Genomic DNA, 25,903 nt, shown 5'->3' on the forward strand with positions numbered 1-25,903 from the left:
GAGACTTTTGACTTTTATTTTCAGTAGCAGCAGACAATGATAGGTCTTGTCTGGGTGGGAGCAGCAGCAGGGCCCTTACCAGCACTGGCAGGAGATGCCTATGGGGTAATTGAAGGCTAAGAGGACACGTAGCCTCATTCACTACAACAGCAGCAGTTGGGTGTAACTCTAATGAGAGCCATACACGGGATGAATATGCACTTTTCATCACTTTAATTACTGTAACCTATCCAATCATGTCACCTATTATGATGTAATTATGAGCTCAAGCTGAAGACTAATTGTTTGTCCCACTGTCACATATTTTGCAGTTTCTCACAGCTGCTTGGTAGTCTTAGGTCATAATTTTACTCACTTTCAAGCAAAATGAAATAAAGTTGCTAATCATCCAGATTTTGAAGACAATCAACCAGACGTGCCATGCTGCCGTCTTCAATTCTGTCAAGAAATATGGGGCAAAATGTTCCTTTTCATTTAAACATATTGTTTTAGGGTTGCCTTGAAAAATATTATGATCTAGAGATTCATGACACTCTTTGTCAAAACAAAGCCTACTATTTTATAACTTACTAGTTGGCAGCATGCTTGATCAATTTGTCAGTGACAAAGCTCTCATTGTTTTTTTATAGGTGTTTTAAAGAGTTTTCCTGCTTCTGTAAGGTATTAACCCTCATACATTTAAAAAGTAATAACTTTTAATACATAGGTAATAAGTGATTTTTAACTGTAGCATGTGGGGTTTTTTGTTTGGGTTTTGTTTGGTTTTTTGGTGGTTTTTTGTTTTGTTTTGTTTTGTTTTTTTGTTTTGTTTTGTTTTTTTTTAAGGGGAATTTGCAGCTGAATTTGCACAGTCTGCATTTTTTTTCCATGAGAAACAAGTAGTCTTAATCATTTACTCATGTTTATGAGGCTGCATCCAAGTAGGAGCTAAGAAATTACTTGTGCAAAATATGAAGCAATCCCATGGTCACTTCCAGGAATAACCAATTATGTTTGACTCACATGCTTTTTTAATAAAGACAGCAATCGGTCTAGTTATATTCTTCCAAAGAAAGTGTGGAGTATTGGAAGGTGACTGCAAGCAAGCAGAGTTTTATGATTTCTGAGGTAGTGAGTGTTGCACTTATTCTCACATACAGTAGAGAGAGCAGTTTACATACCATTTTATTGATCACTGTACCCCTGGCTATATGAGTAAAAGCTTAGAGAGCTGAAAGGAAATAAAAGTATGAGCTCAGTGACAGCCTGATGTAAGAAAAATCATCCAGTTTACCCCAGATCTAGTCCTTCCTAATTTCAAGTGTTCATGCTATATTCCAGTTTTCTGACAGGGTGCGATATGAACTCAGGGGTTGAAAAGCAAGTACAGAGATGGTCTTCTTTCCCTTCAGTTGATTTCTTTGAAGAGAGAGGGATGGGAATCATGCTTAATAATTCAGTAATTAGTGGTGTGTGGGACTGTGCTCCCTTCCCTCTCCCTGTGGCCACTTTGGGCCCTATGGAAGTCTGCACTCCTTGTGAGCTTCACAGAAGTAAGCCAGTTATGCATAGTGGAAGCACGGCTCATAAATCTGCAATAATCATTATGTACAGAGAAAAAGCTTCTTGTGCAACTTTTCCACATAGCATTGGAGCACTGCACCAATGAACTAGAAGGTCAAATTCCTGTAATTCATAACTGTCACAGCTGCAGATTACAGCTGTATATATAGTTTAAGAGTTCACTGTCAATTGCTTTTAATAAGGCTACTTATTAAATGTAAAAACCTGATCAAATGTTATCTGTCTTTGTAAAGACCTTTGTCCATTTTTAATATTAATTTCAAAAAAATATGTGCTTAAGTTTAAAAATTTTCTCATATTTTAATTACAGTATTCAATGTGATACTGTGCTTGTTTATGAAATTAAGAAAAATTGTAGCCTATCTTAGGTTCCTTGTCAAAGATTATTGGATAACAGAAAGCAAACGAGGCATGTTGGTGAGCACTAAAATCAGTTTTAAATATTCATTCCTCCTAAAGTAACAAATGATCAATAACTGGGATTTTTTTTATCATGTGAAGTTAGTGGAATTTCTCAAATATTCTTCCTGGAAGTAAGAACTTTTGGCATTCTTCTGTCTACTTTTTTTCATTAAAGATACTGTATTCTTAGTTATGCTATACATGCATACTCATAGTTGGTTTTGGCCCTGGGGTTCACAAATGGTCCTAAATGCCTTTTTTGAAATGTGATCTATGTAGCTGAGACCTAGTTAAGTCTGCCTCCTAGACTTTAATTCAGCCTGTATTTTGATTGTTTGCTCTATATCCAGTCCACCAAAATCAGATGTGATTTGCCCTTCTTCCCTTGAGCATGGTGGTGTTTATGTCAGAGTGACAGGGTTGGGCTGACTGCCTATGTGGATTCAGTCCAGGAATTCACGTCCTGTGGGCTGCTCACCTGTGTTGATGGCAGATATCAGGGCCAGGGCCAGGGTTTCGCTGGGTGTACAGCAATTCTGCCTAATCTTTGTTTCTAGCTCTTTGCTGCCTGGGCATGTTTAGTTACCACTCTAAAGGCTCTGCAGTAGGTGTGTTTTCTTACCTGTTTCATACACATTTGTCCATAGCAACTTAATAGGTTTGAGTGAACCCATCATCGCTTCATCTGAAGACGTTCCTCCAGTGGATGAACAGCACTGAGCCTCTAGGAACAAGAAAACCTTCAGCTGGCATGAGCAACCCTGGCAGAGAATACCTGTGTGTGGCTGAAGTCCTTGCAACAATCCCCAATACTTAGCCACAGTTCCTTATGTGCCCAGAGAAACAGACACCTTCCCAGAGATGTCATGGAGTGGTGTGACTTTGTGTGGCACAAAAGGATGCACACTGAGAATCCTAGATGGTGAGCACAGTGCTGGTGCAGTCAGCTACAGCTAAGGCTGTACTAATGGCTGCTCAAACTAGGGCAAAACTAATCCTGGTAATAATTACCTGGTATAGTCCTGCAGTAGAAAAATATACCTTGCGTCTCTAGAGAGGACCTGAGTCCCCTCAGCTTCTGAGTGTCTCACACAGTACCCCGGCTCATCTGGCAATTATGTCTCAGAACCTTTTCAGGGGTTACCATAATCTTTTAGGCTCAGATTTCTGCTTTTTACATTTTAACATTGTTCCATTTATCCATTTTTAGATACTTGACCTATTGTTTCAAAAAAAGATGAGTATGCTATATTAACCAGTCATCAGGGTTCATGTTAGCACCACTGAACTGTTTTCTGATTGGCTTTGTAGCTTGAAGTTGTAAGAGAGAAGTATTAAATGGATTTTGATTCATTCTCATGGTATTTACCTGATCCCTCTCCCATACTGCTGCCAATATGCCCTCATTACTAGGTATCTAGAGGGGCAAAACCTGTTTTATAAACAAGCAGGAAGAGGAAGCCCAGCTGCTCTTCAGCCTCCTCTTAATTACAAGCCACTGTTGGACCACATGCAGGTCATCCCACATTGGCTTCCCCTGGCTGCAGAGACTGGCTTTGGTGAGCCATGAACCTTCACTTACTTCCTTGTATCTTAAGGCTAGTATCTTTTTCTTGATGTTCTTTATTCTATTTTAGTGTTCCAGGGATTATTATTTTGTTGTTGTTGTTGCTAGTTTGATCTGTATAATTGCATTAATGCAGTAAAATAGCAAACACTGAAACAAAAGGAACAAAAACAGCATGACAAAGACACCAGTCACAAAATAGTGGTAACATTCGCAGACAGCTGTTTTACCAAGTGAAGGCTAACTTGTTGTTACACAGAACAAATATTCATAGCTATCTTGTTTTGCTGGTCTTGTAGAAATATATATAGACAATTTCTCATATGTAATATCTTTACCTGAAAAACGTGTGAAAAAGCAATACACTACTCTGATTGACATACAGGCATCAAAGCATATGTGCCTGGGCACTCTTTCTGGACCTGGAAACCAAAGGAAGCATTACTACTTAGTCCTGCCTGGTCAGAGTCCCTGCCCTCAGCTTAGTGGTTGGGCCTAATATGAAGAAACTTGAAGCTACTGGGAGCCTGTGTTGACAGTAGCACCAAACACCAAGTGTTTGAGTCTGCACTTTCCAGATTCTGGTGCTGTATTGTTTCAAGATATTGCTGTACCCATAGCTCTTCACTCTGCTCAACTTCTGCATCTTGCAGAGCAGTGGAAAAAAAACATGTGCCTGCACCTCAGCTGTTCAACATTCACTCAAATTGCTGTTGGGATGGGTATCTATCAGTACCCTGGACTGTGAACATGGGCACCTGAGGAGGTTGAAGTCTCTTCTGCAGTCTGCTGTGGATTACTGAAAAAGGGCACATTAGCTATTTTCACAGAATAGTCTTTCTCTGGTTTGTAATTTAGTCCAGGAAAAAAACCCCACCGCAGATGGATTTTCTCAGGAATAGATGTTGCAGTTATTGTTCTAAAATAAGTAATTGTGTTATATCTGTTTTGATCTGGGGAATTTTTCTTTCTAGTGCATTATTTTCTTCCTTGAGCTCTACTGTGTCCTTTTAGCATTAGAAGAGGCTTGTGTGTGCTTGTGTTTGTGCATGTAACACTAGAAAAATAACATACTTTTCATAATCCAATTTATAACTTTAATCTTAGAAGCATAAACATATGAACCAGTATGACATCCCTTGTTTAATGCTTCTCCTGTCTTAGCCTGCTTTATACTGAGGTAGTTTGTCATTACAGCATAAGCATATCATTGTTTTGCAGATCTTTGGGGAGTCCAGATGTGTTCACAATTAAAGGCCAACTCTTATTATTTGTATTATCATAAGGCAGAGGGGAGGTCACTGCTCTGTTGTGCAAGGTCATATTCAAAGACATTGTGATCACCAGACCCCGCTCCCCAAGCTTCTCTCTATTAAGAGACAATAGTGTATCCTCAGACCTAAATTTAGTTAACAATAGCAGCTGTTAGAGTGAGGGTTCAAACCAGCTGGGTCAAAGGCTCCATTTCTTGGCCTTACTTCCCCTCTTCCTGGTGCTCACCTGATGTTGTGTTGAGCTGATTCAACTTGCTGAGCTAGCAGAACATTTTATTGACAACAAGGTGAATGTCTTTCAGCTGTGTCAGAGATCTGAACTAGCTCAGTAGAGGATCAGAAAACCACCAGAGCTGGTGCAAGGGAGACTGACTACACTGCTAGGGCAGCAGAAACTGAGATCTGGGAACATAGTGGGGTGTGAAGTTGGGAGAAATGTCAGGGCTGCTGTCTTTCACAGAGCAGTAAGTCCTCTTAGCTTCGATGTGCATCCTCACTGTTGGTGTTCAGGTGTAAGTGTTCAGATGTAGGTCTGTGTGCCTGTCCCCCCACCCCACCCTTGCTCTGGCATCTGCCTGACTTCTTGGTGAAAGAAACTTCCTCAGGAAGGAAAGCTCCTCAGCAAAAGAAAAGGCTTGTTCCACATGCAAACAACTGTTTTACTGAGGGTCTGACAGCATGCCAGTGTCAGCATGAGGGGCAGCACACATGGCTGGGGGCAGATGGGTACTTGAGCTGTTTTAAAGCATTGTAATTAATTTAAAATCAATACATCTAAATTCAAGTGACTGCTATGGCATTCAATGGAGATGTCAGGCTTGGGTCAGTGGCCTCGGCTTATCCTTGTCCCCAGTGAGGTGCCTTATGGTGCAGCCGGCTGCCCTGCTCCTGACTGAGGCTAGGACAGGCTCTATGAGTGGCTTCGCTCTTGCTTGTTTGGAGAAAGGGAACTACTTGACCCTGTGGACCAGTGCCTGTACCAAGAGGCAGTGCTGAGCTAAGGAGGACAGGAACTTTTGGGGGAGAGGGACTGTAGCTCTAGATATTTACTAAGAGGTTAGTGAGCACTGCATCTGAACAGCACCCTAGTAGCACACTTTTATAGTCAGGTAATTGAAATGGTCAAATCTATCCCCTGCTAACTCCTGTCTCCATGGTGGGCACTGTTGCTTCTCCAGTTGTCAGAAAATCCATGCAGTTGGGCTCTCTTCTGGATTGCTGGATGAGCAATTTCTTTTTATGAAACTACTGGGACATGAAATGTTCAGGCATTTTGGAATACCATGGAAACCAGGAGGTGTTAGAGGTAAAGCCTTTTATGAATCTATGCCTATTCAGGCTTAGCATCTGACTATTCTGAAGATCTCTTCTACACTACTGCTTCTGCTCCTTTTGTCTTTTTCTCCCAGTCTTGGCTCTATATCTTCTTATACACTGATCTGCGTGCTCAGAGCAATAAGTTACTCCCTGTGCAGTACGCAGTCTTCTTTCCTTCTGCTCCTCTTTAAAAACCTTTGCACGTTTTTCCCACGAAGTCCCCTTCAGACATGCTACATCAGGCCATTTTACACTGAAACTGTCGCCCTGTTGAAATCCAGTTTTCTTCAGATTTCAGACTGCACATTTGATTCATAACAATCGGAAGATACCTGATAGATAATACACTTGAACAAATCTCTGAAGAGCTTTGCAAATACCTTGCCAACCTATCCTCTTTAAAGTAAAAAAAGCAATGCAAGCTTTTTCTTCTTAACAGCAAGGTTTTTATTGTCACTTTGTACTAGCTTTCTTTCTCCCCTGATGTCATATAGGATGATTAAAAAAAAAACGGTTTAGTAAGCCCCTGATGTATTCTTTTTCTTTTATTTATTTTTAGATTTGAATTTTTTAGCAGCATATTTATAGATTCATGTCACCCTTTAGCGTTCCTTATATTTTCTTTCCTGGCCTAGCTTTCACATCTCTTGTTATCGTTAATCTCCACAGCTCAAATTTGCCTTGTCTGAAATCCATCATTGTACACCGTTTAATGAGACATTTCTCCAGTCATCATTACTGCAGATCAATAGAAACAAATCCCTGTCTCCTGACTGGTTTAGCTAAGTATCTCATGCATGGCTGTCTCTCCAATTTGATCCAGTTTAACAGTCTGTTTCTCCCCCATCCCCAGCCTGGCTTCTCTAATCTGCAGAGATAGATATAAATCTTGAGCCAGACTCCAGGGGGTTTCTCTTGTACGGTCTTCCCCCTGTTTGTGCAAAGCCCTCCTTGACTGACTGGCTACTATTGCCAGACAAACAGCTGCCTTAGCAGTTGCACTAACAAATAAAAGGGGAGGGAGGCAGGGGTATTGGAGGGAAGCTTTTTGCCCTTAGGGTCCTTGTTCACTTACTGAGAAATTCAAAAGCTAATGGGGGTCCATTGCTGAAGGGAAAATGAGAATAATCTGTGATCTTTGGAAAAGAGTGAAAATCCATCACCACTAGTGAGAGTTTCACATCAGCATATCTTTTCAAGGCTACCTCTAAGACAAAGGGGTTAGAAGCTAACAAGTAAAAGCTGAGATTTTCCTTTTAATTGCTCTGCCCTGTAGGCTGGATGCTGGATTGACAAGTCTCTCACACCTCTCCCAGTTTTTCCCACTATCAAGAGAGGACTCATGAATGTGGTTTGACTTCAAGGAATCTTTAGTGCTATGTAACTGAACGCAAACAGTCCAGATTAGACACAGACATCTGCGGGGTCTGGGTGTCCCACTCCTTGCCTCCTCAGCCATCCCCTTCACTGTTTTTGCAGTCCTGATTACTGCTCTGTGCTGTGGTTTTGTGAAACTACATACAGATGTATTTAAATGGCAGCACTTGGTCAAGTGTTTCGTTGATGAGATTTTAGGTGCCTGACTCATGCATGGGAGCAGATTAAAAAGAAATTGCTGACATGGGTACTGCCTTGACCTGCTTGGCCTACCTTTTTGATGGAGGCTGCTGCCACTGGTGCAGAGATGATGGCATGGTTCCTGGACTGTGTCAGCTGGGAGCTGCCCTGAAATGTGAGAGCTTTTGCTCTGGCATATTACAATAACCTGAAGCCGGCATCAGCTCATGCTAATGTCTTGGGCTGTAACCTCTGGTAGCCCAGGACATGCTTCCCAACTGATCTCTCTGTGGGGGTAACAGCTAGTGTTTGTGCCCTAGGGTGAATGGTAGAGGAGGCTGCCAATCCACCTTGAGCTGACAATTTCGGTCTGCTGTAAGTGCAGTGGAGCCCTAAAGCTCTATGCTTTAGATCATCAGTCTACTTATAACGTTCATGTATACGTATGCACAGCCACGTGTATGTTCACATACAGGAAAGATTTGTTGTTACGGATCAGGTATAAAGAAGATAATAATGACTTGCTTTAGTGGCAGTAATAATGTGCATGTTTCTCCTCAAGATATGATAGCACATATTCATTGCTATCAGGGCTGATCATTTGTATATATTTTTATTGCTCTCAGAGGAGTTTGAAAGATGAATCCATAGTTTGTGAGGTGCTGTGATATATACTGCTGTTCAGGTAGGGAATTGTAATAGAGTTTGCTTTTCTCTGTCACTCACTACACTGCTATTTTAATCTTCATTCATGGTCTTCTCCCTTGCAGATCCTTTCCCTGCACTGGTCTTTGGGATAAAAGAAATCATGTTCTGTACATAGATCTGTAATATAAATGTCAAGGTTTATTAATGATATCTCACAAAATTTGTATCCCTTGTTCAGTAACAGGGTGCAGTTTCGTGAAAGTGATGCCTCTAAAAATAACACTTAATGCTCCATCATTTACAGATTTTACAAACCTCCTTTTAAAGTTCTGTTTCTAAAGACCATAAATACTCTCTTCTGAAGCATTCCTGAAATTCAGGTGACAAATCCAAAGACTCAGGTGACTGCTAGTGTTTGTTCGGCCAATGTGTTAGAAGGAACACAAACCAGAAAGGAGACATTTCAGTGCTTTTTTTCATTTGAAGGTCCTGGTTTATGGCATGTTACAGTGACACCTGGTGGAAAACAGTGCTGGAAGTCTAAGGCAGATTTCTGCATCACATAACGAGCTGTTCGTTTGAATAATGTCTTTAATGTTTCTGTTCTATTAACTGTCTATATTGCATTACTGGTTAGAGCCCATTTGGGCAAGGCATGCACGTGCTACACATATATGAGTGTGCAAATGCTCACTGGCAAGAATCATCAGCATCACTGATAGCAAATATTTCCACCTATAAAAGGTTAGTTATGTGTATTTGATAGTAAGCAAATTTCCTTGCCCTAAGAGCCAGACACTAACGTTTCATACGGTTGCCAAGTTCTTTTCCAGGCTTTCAGATGCACCTTGATTCCATTCCTCAGCAGGTTCTTAACTCAATTGCTTCTCCCATCCCACTGTTTCTCCTTATATATCCCCAAACAAGACCCGAGATGTCCTAACAATCAATTAATTCCTTAAAAAAAACCCCTCCGAACCAAAACAAAAAAACTATTGAAATGCAATAAAAGATTTTTTTTTTTCCCAAAGATTGAATATAGACATATTTGTTTACCTGGACTACAGCTAAGCTAGTAATGTAAATCCATACCAGGCAGCATTCTTAGTCCTGAGTGACCACATAGATCAACTGTTAAACTGTTGTCCCTGGCTGGTTTTGGTCCACATCAACACTAGCCCAAATAATATCCATGAACAGTTTGGGATGTAATAAAACCTAAGAGCCGTTTCCCATATGTATTTCAGTTGCGGCTATCCTCTCTTGGAGTATGAGTGGCTTTAAAGCATGATGCGGGTTACTGCATGCCACCTGCTTAGGTACATATTAGGTATGTGGGTACATTTAAATTACTGGTGTAGACCTACTAGCCCTAGAGACAATATGCTGAGGGTCTTAAATCTCCTAAAGATCTACCCAAAGCACAAAGTGCTCTGTCTCAAGAAGAAATTGCACCCTACATCTGCTTGTCACCAGTTTCCTCTTCAGTTTTTCTGCTCATGTGAGCTCTGACAAAGCTTCTTCAGCCAAGATGAGCTGGATTAGCAAATAGCTACTATTTAAGCAGTCAGACTAAACTGGCTTATTTTGGCTGGAGCTAAGGAGTTTCCTCCTGAGCGGCTTTGCTGGTGGGCTGGATTGGGGGCAGCATCCTTCTGGAGTGGAGAACAGACAAGAAAATGGGACAGTAACTCCCCCTCACCTGTGTAGCTGAAAGCCCTTGGCCGAAAGCTAAGTTCATCTTAGACAAGTCTTGCTCTTATCTAGGAGTTCTCCTGAGTCATGGTGAGGAGGCTGAGATAATGCACAAGGAAACCCCCAAATGCTTCCCAGCACAACTGGAATAAAACAAATGAGCCTGCTTCTTCCTCTGTCCAGCTTTGACCCATGTGCTTGGCAATATCCATTGACTCTGTCTAGCCTGGCTTTTCCTTTTCTTGTGCCTTGGTGCTTTTAGCTCCTTTCACCTACTATGCACGGGCACAGCAGCACATCGGGCTGTGCTGCAGTCTGAATCAGAGAGAGCTCTATCAGGTTAATGTCAACCAATTCACTTCAGTTGTTGCTGGGTTAGTGTTAACCAGATTCTCAGCCTGGTTTATTGCATGACTGCAGGAATGTTTGCTGGGCAAGTGAGTGGGGCTTGGAAAGGCATGCTAGAAAAGCAGGTCCCCTTTCTAAGCAGCAATGAGAGGGTGTGTCAGTTTAAACTGATCTTCAGAATGCTATACTATTTATAAAATACCGCATTTCATTTATAATGCATAATACATGCACAAAAATGACATAGAAATTGTTTATGTGTACATGTATAAATGTAAGCTAGATCAACTTCCTACTGCAGTTCACAGAATGACTGAATAGCTCTGCCAGTACAAGAGAGATGTACCACAGACTGGGAGCTGGGTGTATCTTAAGCTTTAATTTCCACTGACCTCTTCAATGTGAGTGTCCAACTTTATGTAGGACTATTCACCTCTCTTTAAATCAGATACACGATTTATCCATCGACTTCGATTTTATTCCATGATACGGGTACAAACTTACTAGTACTGGTGCCTACACACATAGAATCCCAGCAGATTGACTCTGGTTAGTTTGTGTCGGTGTTGTATCTGAAGGCAGACAGGCGTCTGTTTTGAGTGGTATTTTGGTGCGGAAATGGAACATTTGGAAACAGTCATTAAAATAGAGAATTAATTAACATTTTTGTACTGACTGATGTGAACTGCAGTGTTTTCTAACAAGGTTATTCATCATCACAAAGAAATTTTCTTAGCTGAATCCACTAGAAAATATTTAGAAATAGCTTAATTGTAGTAGAAATGAAGATTAGGTAGGTCACTTTTCACTCACTCTTTCCTGTTTCCATGTTGCTCGGAGCACCTGATTTGAAGCATTGCAGTTAGTTTCCTCTTTGCGTTAATGGTATTTATGTAAGGAGATACGCTGATTTTCATTGGTTTACTCTTTTGTTTCAGTGGTTTAATAAGAAACTATGAAATAGATGTTGTGCAATTGCAAGGCCAGTGCTCCAGGAAGCTGAAAAGTAGTTGAAGGAAAGGAGTGTGTAAACAAGGCTTTAGAAAATACTTAATAAACCGGAAAGCAACTTTCGCAGTTGCATCTCCATCATCTAGACTGAAAGGAGTTCATATGGCCAAGTCAAGGAAAGAATCAGACTGACAGATGCAATTGTTTAAGTTATGAGGAACGCTTGCCTGTGGGGTCTCCCGCTAAACAGACTTGCTGCTTTTTACTGTGTATGGATTTCTGCAGTGACCTGTACTTTCTCAAGAAACTGCCAAAGCTTATGTACAAGTAACCTGGTAAGTTTTGAAAACTGTACTTCATCTTTTGAAACATAGATGGTTAGCACTGTGGGAACTTACTCTTATGTATGTTTTTAAAATTTATTTTAAATACTGTGTCTGAATAAAAACAGAGTTTGAGAACTAGTATTTTGTGGAACCTGGTAAGTAAGAAATCCCATTAACCAGATTGCATGGGCTTTCATTTTATACTTTATATACTTCTGTTCCAGCAGCTCCTGAAATTACTCTAAGTGCTGAAGACCCTGGAGGGTGGAAGAGAGAAACCTTTGTTCTTTCAGTTCATGCACTTATCAGTTTGTCTAGTCTACGACTTTTCTCATGGAAACTGAGGAAACGTGTAAATTCACAAGAAATTATCTGGGAATCTTTGGTTTGCACAGTTATAATGAACTAGTTTCAACTTCTTTTTTAAGTCACCTAGCCTTTAAATTGTGGATAGAACTTTAAGTATTAAAGTAAGTGATTGGATCCTTAATCTTATGCTTTCTTAGCGTTCCTTTGAGTAGTTGAATGGAATTTACTATTTTTCATTTTACTGATACACAACAGAGATAAGCAGAACCACTCAAATCCAAACAATAATTGTGCATGAGACTTTCAGGAGTTCCCTCCTTGTTTCTATTTGCCTGAAATGTTGATGTTGTTTAGAAGACCATGTACCTTTGCTCTGTAAAAGGACATTTTGTGCCTTGGGCTAACTAACTGTGGAAACTTACTGCAGAAGACTCACCTGCTCCTTTTTATGTCATACGTTTGTCTGACAGTTCCTTTCTAACTCTTGCACCAGTGAAAGAGTTAATTGCCTTTCCTGATGAAAGCCTATCATGCAGTGATAACTTTAATGGGGATCCTTTGATTTAAGCTTAAATTAATTCAGAATAAGAAATAAGTTGCTCTTCCTCTCAGCTTTGAAAGACAGGAAAATCACATTCATGTTCAGTGAACGTATTGTGTAAGGGATTCAGATGAGAAAAATATAATCTTGGAGTCTGAGAGCTGTACATCTTATTTTTTGTCTCCAGTCTACTTGCTGTGTTCCCATTTGCTTTGTGACACCTTTGACTGTCACTGTTGTCATCATGTGCCCAGTCTGTTGAAAATTTCTGCCTGAAAATTGTTTTTCTAAGGGTGCTCTTACCTCTTTACAGGACAAAACTAAAGACCTAATATTCAGCTTCTTGAAGGCTGTCAGATACATCCTCAAATCATTTGCACTTCACAGGCAGTGACTGGTTTCGCACACTTTGAATGTTGTGGAAAACTAAGCACCTTAGCTGGAGAGCACTTTTGGCAGAGGAGGAATGGTGGCCACCATATGGCTGAGTAAAACCCCTTTAAAAGGAGACCAGACAAAAGGGATTTAGCTTCAAGGAAGGTTTTTCCTGCTCCCAAGAGGTCAAAGCCACTTGGCTTTCTCATTTATGCCCAACATATTTCTGAAGGATTTGTTACTGACTCAGTGAACCAGAAACAGGAGATGAGAGCCAGATTCTTACCTGAGATAATTAAATTAACAACTGGTTCTGCCAATGTCTTTGTGGTACCGTGAAATTAGTCTCAAGTGAGAAGCTACTGGTGTGTCAACAATAAATTTCTTCAAATTAGGAAACACTAGTCAAAGAAAATGTGTTTTGCAGGAAATCAATGCATGATTGTATTTTAATAAAATAATTTGGGGAAAACATTTTGACTCCATAAAAATACATATATTTCTCTTATAGGAAGGAGAACTTGGAATAACTAACCTTTGCAATGTTAGTGACATCACTGGAGCAGTGAGTAATGGTTTACTTTGTTAATTACTGACATTTTATGTTACTGCTATTTGAATAAAATGGGTACAATGATCAATCATATTGTCAAAGACTTCACGTAAATGAGCACAGTTGCCTGTCTGACATAAGTCGGTAGGTTGTGTGCTCAGATTTGGCTCAAATTATTAAAGACAAAGCTATCTTTTTTGCTTAAAGAAAATGAGTAAAAAGCGTGGTTCTCTGCTGTGAGTCATGTTCATGTTTGTGGTCTACAAAGTTCATAATCACTCAGTTTTGAGAAAATGAGTCAAAGATAGTATTCCCCCCAAAATATAAATCTTTAAGATTTTTATTTAACTACCTTTGTATAGTAAAGTAGCTTATTTTGTTTTCTAGTGATTTGATGGGAGAAATCTTAAAATGGCAATTGTTGAAAAATTAGAGTATTGTAGTGCTTCAAATGATTGTGTCTATTGGGGGGCCTCTTTAGCTTGACATGAGTTTTCCATGCAGCATTCTTGTAGGAACTTTAGCTGATGTTCTTCTAGTGCATATTTCATGTGCAATTCAAGCTGCTGGTTATACACACTACTTGAAGAGCAGTAAAGAGTTCAGTCATCAATATTTTCCACAGAGATTAGTGGGAAGCGGACTCTCAACGGCTGGTATCTAGCAAGACTGGGTCGTTTATGATGCTGGGACCATAAAAGGCTGTGCTGTCATGATACTATATGGCAAGGTTGACTTGCTTATTTTTACTGTATTATCTTTGCTCAGTGTTATCAAGTATTACTACTTGTTTCGTGAGGCTTCCAGCTTCCCTTAAAAAAAAAAAAAAATGTAAAAAAAAAAAAAGAATGTACATGACCATTAAGAAGTGGATGGGACAAAATGAATAAGGAAGATCCAACAACAAACCTAAACCACATAACGTTTATAACATCTTTGAAAACTCATAGTTTAAAAGCTGATGCCTCCCCTGTTGGGGAGTGGGGAGCTTGTGTTGAACAGCTTTCCACTGTGCCTGGCTGTGCTGCATACTGCTTATTTGTTACTTCTCCACAGAGGACAAGTGACAAAGCTGGGAGAGAGGGAGCGCTGGCCACACACATCATAGCTGACTGGGTGACGCATTCCCAGGGCAAGACTGAACACAGACTGTCTTAGCCAGGGCTCCTTCTGTCTCTGTGCATCAGCCCTTTCCCACAGCCTGTGTAAAGCTGAGCACCTTCCTCAGGTGATATTCACATTCTGCTCAGGTGTCCTGCAGTCCTTTTAGTGCTCTCAGTACATGCAAGAGTGTCCAACTCTTTACCAAAGCTGAACAGGTAATTGAGTATCCACTGTTTTGCACAAACCAGTCTCTAAGAATGATCTATTTTTTCTTCAGCTCTGTATTTGATTTTACATTGAGAGGGCGCTATACAATGTAAGTCCCTTACTGTACTATCAGAGTACCTATAAACTTTGGTATATTTACTATTTTTGTTACAGAGTTTAAGTGCTATTTTATTTAAGCCTATTTTATTGCTAAGCCTATTTTATTGCTAAGCCTATTTTATTGCTAAGGAACCATAGCACGAAGGAGCTAAATGACTTGGTTATGCAGGATGTTTTACTGCAGCTGGAAATTGATCTATTGTCCTCACCTTTAGAGCTGGAGCATCCTGTCTCTTTAAAAATGTGCTTTCAAAGTCCTTTTTAAAGCCACCATCTGTCTTTGCAGTGCACACAGGGATGTTGGTTTTGGAACGCTACAGTGCAAATCAACTGCCCACTGAAATGTGTGAGTATTGCTTCAGCTTTGTCTCTATAGCACTTCTCTCCAGCCCATCAAGTATGGCAGATGTGGAAAACTTAACCAGAACAGTGTTCCTATGAAAAGATGTAATGTCCATAATTTCTCTCAATATGTTTATAAATTCTCTTCTGGGAAGTTAGCAATTCTTGCTATGGGAGTTACCTGTACTGTGAGAAGTTTTCATTGTATTTGCTAAAATGTGGGGACATTTTACCATTCATTAAGCTCAACCACTCACCCAGATTTTCAGGCAGTGAGAAAGAAGTAGAGCTTTTCACGATTTTGCTCTACTGGGGCCTACCTCAGAATTGTATGCAGGTGTAAATAAAGCACATGGTCCTTACTAGATTTATTTCTTGCTTTTACTAAACCAGATGGATGAGAATTAACATTGGTCTGGGACAGCTGCCATACTAGTTTTTAAACTGCTTTTTTTTTTTTCTGGACCTCTTGAACACCTGAAGCTCATTCATCCTTGGCACCATTTTAATGTTGACTTTCTGGTTTTTCAAGTGTGGATTTCACTTCTTTCATTTTTCCCAGTGATAAGGCTTTGCAGTGTACTTCCACTGTAAGAAACTTCTAATTAACCATTATTCTGTGTTTTAAATACTCTGCGATTATATTTATGGTAATCCCACATTTTATTCGTTTCTTGGCAGAACAAGACATACACCAGAGCATGTGAGGTAAGCTAAATGCTATCAGAGCAAATGAAAAAAAAAAATGTATTATTTCAGTGGTTAGTATGTCCACACAGTGCTAAGGAATACAGTGTAGATACACAATCAATCCAGGTCTAATTGGTTTTGTGCTCCCTAAAGCTGAAGAATGAGCTAAGTACCTGAATCTTGTCTTTCCGGCATGATGGCTAAGGGCATGTTTGCATTAAAAACTGCTGTGTAGCAAAGAATATTGCTTTAAAGAAAGCAGACTAATCAGACTAATCAGACCAGTATGGAATGGAGTGCAGATGTATTTAAACTGTGTTCTAGGCTCTCACAGGTGTCTTGCTCTATCCAGTTTTTCATTAATGCTATGAAAGCCAGAGAGAATGCTTATTAAGGCTGGTATGACACCAGCTTGGCGAGAATTGGAAACAAAGAATGGGAGCTAGATGACAAAACACAGTCTTGACTAGGTCAACAGCCCATATGAAGTAAAATGCTATTCAGTAAGGGGTAATGTGCTGTCCTTTAGAAAGAGATCTCAAATGGGGAGTGCCTGGTCTGTGCTGCAGATGGACTGGTGTTTACAGTGATAAGTATGACGCAACAAAATACTGCTAAAGACAGTGCCTATCTGAGGCCCATTTAGCATGAACATAGAATGTAGGATGGGGATGAAATAGGATTGTGTTGGGGGTTCTTGAGACTCATTGGCAAGCCAGAAATTCCATTAAATGGGGGTTTTAAAATGTTTTTCTAATCTGTGAAACTGTGATCATGACAAAGATTTACAAATATGCTAAATGGTGGGTTTGGAGTGTAGTAATGGTCCAAGAAGTAACCATATTACTTTTGTAGAAACATAGAATTGGGGTGTGTGAGTGGGTTGTTGTTGTTGTGTTGCATTTTTTTTTTTTGCTTGTCTGGCCACACAATATGCCCTAACTCTGCAAAGGCTTTTGTGGGATTATCTTTCCACTGAATCAGTCGGCTGACTTGACTCCCCACATGGTCAGGCGAGCACCAGGTCACTGCATGCAGAGGATCAGGTCATTGCAGTGTGCAGGGGAAAGGAGTGGGAGTAAGAGTGGGATTTCTTATTTTCAGGCAGAGCAGATGGCGAATTTCCCTCAAAATTTCTAAGGCTGGGAGTTTTAGTAATCCTCTTACCTCAAGGAAAAATTAGATCTATGGTTTGGACAAAAATCAGAAGAATGAAAAACATGACAAAAAACAAATGGCCAGAAATGTCTGTTAAATGAAGCAGAAGGCACCATGAATCAGCATGTAATCTGGGGACACTATCCGCTACAAACTAAACAAATCCTGGTTGTAAACAAAAGCTTCAGTGTACAGTAGGTAACTGATGTCGGCTAATATCTGGATCTTTGTCTGCTATCAGTAATGCTAACTCGGAAATATTTATTTCTCTGAATAAAAAAAACATTGGAAAAAAGACTTCTTAAATGCTTGCACTTGGCACTGAATACCTGGTGTGAGATAATGTATATAGGAATATACTGATGAGCAAGATTTTAAATCTGTTTCAACTGCAATCGTGTTGTCTGAAATAAGTGATGCACCTTATCAGTTCCCATAGGGTATATCCTAGAATCACAGGAAAAGCAATAAGAAGAATTTGCTCGCTTAACATAACAAATTGTTTCTGAATGATCTAAAGGTTAATGATCACTTGAAAGGTGGCTGCTGCATGAATTAAAATTCAAGATTTTATAGGCAAATGAATTTGTGGAATAAAATGAGCCCAAATAAAATCCCTATTTAGAAAAGCTCAAACCGTCACCTCTCAAAAGTTTTGGCTTCCCAGGAGACTGTCTTGCATGTAGTTTTTAAGCCACTGAGATCCAGATGGGAAATGTTACTACCTCTTCTCACGTTCTCTACCTGTAAAGCAGGGTAACACTAAACTGAACACTAAACACCTAAACTGAAGACTCTGAGGAATATTCTGTTCTTAGGGTGTGAGCACGGAAAACTCTCTGCCCTGGGGTATTTGTTCCGTTTGCAGCTTGTAGGCATGACTGTACCAGAAGGAGTAACTACTAACAAGGAAATGTGAATTAGGCATGGCTGCTCTTACAAATTACTCATTTCAACTATTTTGAAAATTCACTGGAAATACATTTGTCAGACTGTGCCTCATTCATAGGAAATACAAGAAGGAGAAAAAGGTGAAATCCAACATGTGGAACACATCATTCACCGTTACTTCCAAACTCCATGGCTGTCACCGAAGTCTGTTTCCAACTTTAATGTAGCCCCATGTTTGTGCATTCTATAAAGGGACAGTGCTTAAGGAGGAAAAACCTAATTCAGTGCCCAGTGAATTGTTGGAAAGGCTCTCAGGAAGCTCTTCAGAGTGAGTTTGTGGTATTGCTATTGTTTTAGAATGAATATAATGATTTCCACACGGTTTTTATGCATTCAAGTTGTCCACAGGATTTGTATGTGTTTAAAATGTGTCTGCATAATTGTAGGAGGAAGTTTGCCTTTACACGAAACTAACCAATGAGTTCTGTACCCTACACAGACAGTTTCTTGTAAGTTTGGCTGTAGCCGTGCAGAGGATGCATATGGAGTTGAAGCACAGAGTAAGTCTGAAAAGAGTTCTGTCTCCAATTCACAGTCTGATATATTCAGTTTTAAGTTTATAGTCTTGTTCTATTATCTGTATTGCTTTGAAAAATAAAATCAGAATGTCTCAAGTGTTTTTATTCATCAGAAAATTATCACTCTTAACAAATACAATGAAGTTAACTTTTATTTTATAGTAGAACTTTTTTCCCCTCCATATCATGAGGGCTATGAGACTTCTAGAATCCAGTCTCAGCTGTTCATGATGATACTCTGTTGAGCACACATCCTTGACCTGTCTGCTATCTTGAAATCATTGCCAAAATCTCCTGCAACTGATATGGAAACAATTAGGCCAATACAGTGCTATTGTAGTTGGTCCCTTGAAAATCACTTCAGAAGTCTCCTATACCTTCTCTAGGTTTCTATTTAGCAAAATTTTACTAAGAAACTGTAACTAAAAGTGCATTTCACAAGCGCAGAGTTGCAGTCACATTTGCTCACATTGAACTTGTCGCAGTCTAGGCTTACTTTTCAAGCTGGCTTTAAAATGTCACATGATATATTCAGCAACATTTTCAATATATTCTTTTGTCTGTTCTTATTGGCTTCACAGCTTTCAGGTGTGTGGGGTAAGAGGCTTTTACCCTTAAAAAGATTGTCATGAAAGAGTTTTTCTTACTGTGATATTGTATTTTTCCATCAGATTACTTGAATGAGCCTGGAGCGCCATTTGCGTCTACCATTGGAAGCCACAGTGTCACATTAGGGTGGAAACCAGCTAATATTTCTGGAGTGAAATATATTATCCAGTGGAAGTTCAGCCAGCTCCCTGGAGACTGGAGGTACACAGAGGTAGAGGACACTTACTTTACAAGGAAATAGATTCTTTTTTGCTCTTCGTTTTATTTTAGAAAATATTGGATAATGTTAGGCACAGAAAAGAGGTTTGCAAAATCACGAGTAGCATGGAGAAGCTGTAAAGTGGACAATTATTCCATTTCCTCTGTCATAAGAACTAGGGACCATGATTAAAACTATCAGGTAGCAGGTTCAAAACTGACAAATGAAGGTATTTCCTCTCAGAATATGTAGTTAAAATTTTCAGATGCTTCTTGGCCCCTGTGGATGTTAAATTATTAAATTATTAAATTGAAATGCCTACATATTAAAGTGCTCAAATTACTAAATAGAGACTGGACAAGTTCATGGAAAAAAAAAAATTGAGTTCTACTAGATGCAAACATTATCATTATTTCATGTTGAGCTGTGCTTACGAAATACCAAGACTGAAAATATGTGTGAGAAATATCATTGTAGGCTTTCTTTTTTTTATGTACCTTTCCCCAGAGAAATTTTTTCAGTTCTTGTCAGAGACAAATAGCTGGCCAGGTAGACCTTTGTTCTGGCTCAGTATGGTTATTCTCATGTTCTTTTGCGTCAACTATACACTTGTTATCTTGCCATCGATTCTATTGGACCAAATTACAGAGCACAGCAAGCTGGTGCCCAAATCAAAGGTAAAGATAATTTGCTAAGCAGGAAGTTCTGAATTAATCATTGCTGAAATAATTGGGAACAATGACTTCAGATCGTAAATACTTTAGGGTAACTAGGAGCCTTTGGATCTTAAAACAGTAGTGTATATATCAACAATTTAAAACACATTACCTACAATATGCTATTATTTTAGTGGGGTTTTTTACCTTATTCTTCAAATTTGTTACTATATTGCATCCATCAGCTCATTGTTTAGATGTGGTGGTGTGTTCTGAAGAAAAGAGAAGAAGAAACATTTCTGAAAGGACAGAAAATCAAAGTCATGTTGAAAATAAATCCCAGAATTTCCTCTTATTTAAATTTAGGATGCTGCACTTTTACATTTTAAAATATGTATGTTGTTGTATGAGACCTCTTTTGCCCTGATAACACTGGACATGGTAGCTGCGGAAGAAGAAAAAACAAAGAAAAGTGATTGCGTGTGTGCCTTAACCTAGGTAGTATCTGAAGCTTCATACACAGTCAAAGATCTTCAAGCCTTCACAGAATATGTGTTTCGAGTAGTTTGGATCATTACATCTCAGCTGCAGCTCCATTCTCCATCTAGTCCCAGTTACCGGACACATGCTTTTGGAGGTAATGAATTGTATCATTAATTATTAATTATTAGTCTTTTGGGACCATATCAGAAACATTTCGGTTTCCTTGTTTCTTTCACACAAAACATTGATATTTAATCTTCAGAATGATGTGTGTGTTATCTGTTGGGTAGCTGCAGAAAACCTAAAATACTGCAGTATCTTTTTGTTTGAACTAGATTATTTAGGGCTGCTTATTGCTTTTATTTTATAAATGTACACAGAAAAGTACAAGATTAAAATTGTTAGGGCACATTGAATACTTTTGTGTATAATTATGCATATTAACTTTTTGACTGAAATATGCACACATTTTCCTGTGTTTAACCAAAAAAGTTAAACATTGCTGAAATTTTATGCTGTCCCTAATCATATTTATTAATATAAATAAATTGACAGCTCTGAAACCTAAAAATGTACCTAAAAAAAGAAAAACCATTAATGTCTTAAATGCCATCCCAGAGTCAGTTATTTTTGTCTCTTGCAGCTCCTACAACAGCTCCTATCATTAAAAACATTCAGAGTTCAAGTCCAAACACAGTTGAAGTTAGCTGGTCTCCACCACTTTTTCCAAATGGATTGATTGTTGGATATAATTTGCTCCTGACCAGTGAGAAACACAGACTGTTGAGAGCCTCAAGAGGGCATAGCTTTCAGTTCTACTCCACCTTCCCAAACAACACTTACAGGTACAAAAAGAAAACATAACCAACATGGTCAATTGCACTGTAGCACTTCTTGCCCAGGTAGTACATGGTAAGCCTGAACACCACTTCTGCAGTTATGCTGCTTACTTATGTTCTTGCCGAAAGCAAAAGTACCTTCCTTGAGATAACAGAGTTATTCAAGATAAGTTGGCTGCATATGTGGAAGTTGGATTGGGAGCAATCTGATAGAGGACCAGCAGGCTGCATTTTCTTAACTGCTGTTTTCCAGGGTTTTTGTTAAGCTTGTATGGTATGTTTCCAGTGTATTCAGGGAATGTTAGAGCAGTCCTCTCTAGTCCTTCAAGCGTCTGGAAAAAATCCTTCATTTTTATTAAATACAAAGGTCTGCATTCTGTTTACATTGATAAATACAGATCTTTCTTTGAAATTAACCCAGTTGCTTTTCCGAGTCTGAAACCCCATTTTGAGTTTTAATTTAGAAGATTCTGTTGTTGCCGTACATTTGGGGAACTCAGATTCTGGTTGGTTTTGTTTTCATTCAAAATTTCCCAAAACATTATATTTAAATGGGCTTTTTCTGAATGTCAAGCACTCCTGTAGGAGCTGCCCTACTTGGTAAAATGTTTCTTGTGCAATCTTTGAGAAGAAACCTGCAAACCAAAACCTGTCTCTTTGGTTTACTGTAGGTTCAGTATTGTGGCAGTCAATGAGGTTGGTGCTGGACCCCCTGCCGAAGCCAACATCACAACTCCAGAATCCAGAGGTACGAAAGCAGCAGAGTCCTTATCACTGTCTGTTCCTGGGGACAAAGTCACTTTTGCTGGGCTGCTGTGTAACTAGTAAAAGAGAATAATATTTAGACTGTAAACACCGCATGACAAGGAGTTGCACACTGAGGAGTCAATAGCATATCAGAGAGAGTCCTCCTTTTTAGCTGTAGACATTATTAGGCTACACAGTATGGTAATAATGAGATGCTGATAAGCCCAAACAGGTTTGGCCTGAGTTGAATTACAGATAAAAAACACCTCAGTGGTCTGAGGCAGTGACTGAGAGGACTTGCTTCCATTTTCTACATGAGATTTTAGCAGCTGACAAACAAATATATTTATTCTAATAATATTAAATGCTTAATATGAAACTCTTTTCTCAAAACATTTCCAGTTATCTCATGCCAAATATGGGAAACCATATCAATTTTTGTTGCTTTTTCATGGCTGTATTTATTTTAATGTATTAACTAATTAATAATAATTAACTAATTGATAATACACTACAGGTACCACTAAAAGAACTGCAGAAATTTCATTAATTGCCAGAGAAAAGTACATATAGAGATACAGAACAAGTGAGAATGAAATCAATGTTACTAAAATGTCTCTTTAGAAAAGAAAATAAAAGACACTCCACCTTCCTGAAGAAGTGCAGTTGTCAAACACCTGGAAACTCTTCAACCCTAGCAAACATTTTAAGCCTGTCTCCGAATCACCGGTGTTCTGCTATTGGTTAGAGAAACTGAACTTATAGCTTCTCTAGTGCTTTTAAAAATATGACACCTTTTCTTTGGTAATAGCTCAGACACACTGAGATGTCCTTACCTGGAGACTTGCGGAGGTTTGCTGAACCTTGCAGAGATTGGCTGACCCTGAGCCACAAATAACTGTGTCGTTTGTGAAATGTCCAGACTGGTGCAGCAACTCTGCTCATCAAGCCAATTACCATCCCATTAACTTAAGGTAGAAAACAACCAACCAACCTTACCCACCAGAAAAACATCCTGAGGGTGGGAAACTATCCTGCCTCCCTTTACTAGTCACCACAGTTGATTTGCCCTGAATTGCACTGACACACGCTTTCTCTCTGCTAATGCGAAGAGAAACAACCCTTCCTCGTGTGCCATGTTCAGAAATGATGTTACTGCATCAGGTAAAGCTGTGCAGAGCTGAGCCCTGAGATGAGCCAGGGAAAGAATCTGATCTCTGGGCTAGACTGCAAAAAAATATCATTGGAAAAGGCATAAGGGAGTGGTGTTGGCTTTTTGTGGTCTGCTATGGTAACACCATTAGCGAAATGGCTTGCAGTCTGTGCATCATGTGAGAAATACATGCAGCTTAATCTATGCGGATTATCCAGGAATATATTGGAACAGCATTCAATGACAGTCTCATGATACCCATATGAGGAAATTGTAACTGATAACAGACAGCTGTTTAAACTAGAGGGCGGGGAAGGAAGGGGGAAGGTTTGCTTGGAAACTAAAATTACGCTCAAAATAATAAACCACTTTTTAAAACGAAGGTAACTACCTTGTAAATCAGTTTAGCAGGAGATGTGCCAGATTTTCAGGGATCTGAGATTCAAAAGCAAGACTAGGTATCTTTCCCAGACCTATGCATAGCCCTGACAGAAGGTATGGATTTGCTGCAAAAGTTTTGGTGTAAGTTAGTTGGGCCAGTATAAGCGTGAAGTCAGTTTATGTGACCAAAGCTTTCCTTCTTGACTTTTAAATCTGTGACTTTATTTAAAAAAAAGATAATCATGAACTTTGAAGCAGATCACAGTATGGCCTTTGTCTGTAAAAACCCTACATGTTCCTTGAAATAAAATTTCTGGTCAGCATGATGAAATACATGAAATAAACATATTCTTCCCCAGCTCTGTGGGATAATATTCTAGTTTGACTAGGCTTTTCAAAGAGGCCCAGACGGGTTAATTATCCCAGTTCTGCTGGACCTGAGTGTCACATGGAGTCTTAGTGCCTTGGGCTCCTCAGCAGTCCATAGGGCTTCATTTGTTCCAGCTTACTTTCCCTCACTGGGGAGGGACGCACTACTGTTACGAGAAAGGATGGTGTGAAATTCCTGTGTCGCGTTCTCACCCTGGGTGAGGAGCCAGAAGGCACAGTAATAGTGAATAACTGCTCACTTTAAATACTTGAAGAGTTTAAATTTTATTCTGTCATTACTAGTGTAAGAATGCATTTGTACATGTACACATATGTGTCATGTGTGTATGCATGTCTATAAATGATGTATCTGAGTTAGGAACATTCTTCCTTCTGCTGCAGTCATCTATCTTAATTCTGAATTTCTCTCTCTGCTAGCTAAGGAAAAATCAACATGGCTTTTCCTATCCAGAAACCAGTCTTTAAGGAAGAGATACACAGAACATTTTCTCGAAGCCACCCAGTGTCTGCAAAATGGTATAAACCACAACATTACAGGTAAAATCAGACTGGGCTCTCTCCTTTTCTCTCAAGTTTGGCTTAGACCTCATATTCACCAAGAACAGAATGCACCTCACCTTGCCTGAGACACTATCTAGCCTCCATTTATAGTCAGTGGGGAGAAATAGGAACTTTCAGGACATAGTTTGACCTATTTGAACTGACAGGCACTGGAAAGAGATTAATTGATCTCCCCAGTGCAAATTTTTTTTCACTCCATCTAGGCAGCTACCTCAGAGCTGGATTTTCACATAGTAGGTGTCTAAACTGAGGTGAAATGAAGCCAACGCAGATGTTTCCCTGTGATTGATGATCACATGATGGGGAAGTGGTTCAAAAAGAATTAAATAATATGAAGTGTCGTATAGTGCGTTAGCTAGTCCGGGGCACAGAGCTCTGTAACAAAGCACTTAGTAGCCTAAGTCACCAGACAACCATGTTATTTCAAATTACTCACCACTCTTAATGTTTCTTATCTACACCAGTGCTGTACTTGGTCCTTGGAGCCAGTGTGGAAATCTGAGTTTATCTACTGAAGTTCACAGAGCCTCAAAGATACTTGAGAGCAAATGTTGCCCCTGACTAAATATCCTTTGATAGTACAATGGTGGTGGTGGCACAGATAATGAATTCTAGGGTGAAAGGCGATTTGCGAGGAGATGCCAATTGCGTCTGTTTGCCCTGGAGAGGGGCAATCAGTGTCACTTGGTTTGCAAGTTACATATCCTCTTTTTGTTTGAGTATCTTTCTGAAGATTAATTGTCTATAATGATGTCACTTACACAGCAAGTGAGAAAGTTTCCTTGTTAGCTGAAAGAAGAGTAGAAGCAGAGGAGAAAAAACAGTTAACTTTTCTCCAGTGATGTTGGGTTGCAGGTTGAAAAATACTTCTTTTTAAGGCAAGTAGAAAAAGTAACTGAAAACCTGAAACTTATTTCTTATATTATCTGTGCACACATATCTTTCTATTTTTAGGAATTTCTGTGAATGTTTATCAGCAACTTGTCTATTTTTCTGAGGGGAATTCCATCTGGGTGAAAGGAGCTGCAAATATGTCTGATATATCCGACCTAATGCTCTTCTATGCTGGCTGGGGAAATATTACGTCCATCTCGGTAGACTGGCTTTACCAGAGGATATACTTTGTCATGAATGAAAAGGTAGTGCTCTAGGGCTTAATTAATTTCTTATTTAATTTGAGCCATTACTGTGATTTATTTTACATTAGAAAATCTGATTTATATATGGATATGCATGCACAAAATATAATTATAGAAATAGATTTTTTACTTTAATAATATTCACATACTTCAGAGTTTTAAAAAGGAGAAAAGCTTGAGTATCAGGTAATATTTAAAGCAAAGAGGCTCTATGAAACTCTGTGTCCTTG

General features: G+C 39.3%; 1 protein-coding gene across 3 annotated transcripts in view; it reads left to right on the top strand.

The window, feature by feature from the left end:
• The first annotated feature begins 11,329 nt into the window (after nt 1-11,329).
• The window catches only part of ROS1 (ROS proto-oncogene 1, receptor tyrosine kinase), a 71,803-nt gene continuing 57,229 nt past the window's right edge, over nt 11,330-25,903 (top strand). For all 3 annotated transcript variants that reach the window (XM_065681010.1, XM_065681013.1, XM_065681014.1), the window contains exons 1-11: nt 11,330-11,657; nt 13,385-13,438; nt 15,144-15,203; nt 15,881-15,907; nt 18,438-18,498; nt 19,188-19,336; nt 20,479-20,617; nt 21,107-21,308; nt 21,974-22,050; nt 24,391-24,510; nt 25,489-25,673. In XM_065681010.1, the coding sequence (XP_065537082.1) occupies nt 11,535-11,657; nt 13,385-13,438; nt 15,144-15,203; nt 15,881-15,907; nt 18,438-18,498; nt 19,188-19,336; nt 20,479-20,617; nt 21,107-21,308; nt 21,974-22,050; nt 24,391-24,510; nt 25,489-25,673 (1,197 nt within the window). In that variant the 5' untranslated portion in view covers nt 11,330-11,534. The remainder of the gene's footprint in view (nt 11,658-13,384; nt 13,439-15,143; nt 15,204-15,880; nt 15,908-18,437; nt 18,499-19,187; nt 19,337-20,478; nt 20,618-21,106; nt 21,309-21,973; nt 22,051-24,390; nt 24,511-25,488; nt 25,674-25,903) is intronic.

The sequence above is a fragment of the Lathamus discolor genome, chromosome 5 (genome assembly GCF_037157495.1).
Source record: "Lathamus discolor isolate bLatDis1 chromosome 5, bLatDis1.hap1, whole genome shotgun sequence".
NCBI lineage: Eukaryota > Metazoa > Chordata > Aves > Psittaciformes > Psittacidae > Lathamus > Lathamus discolor.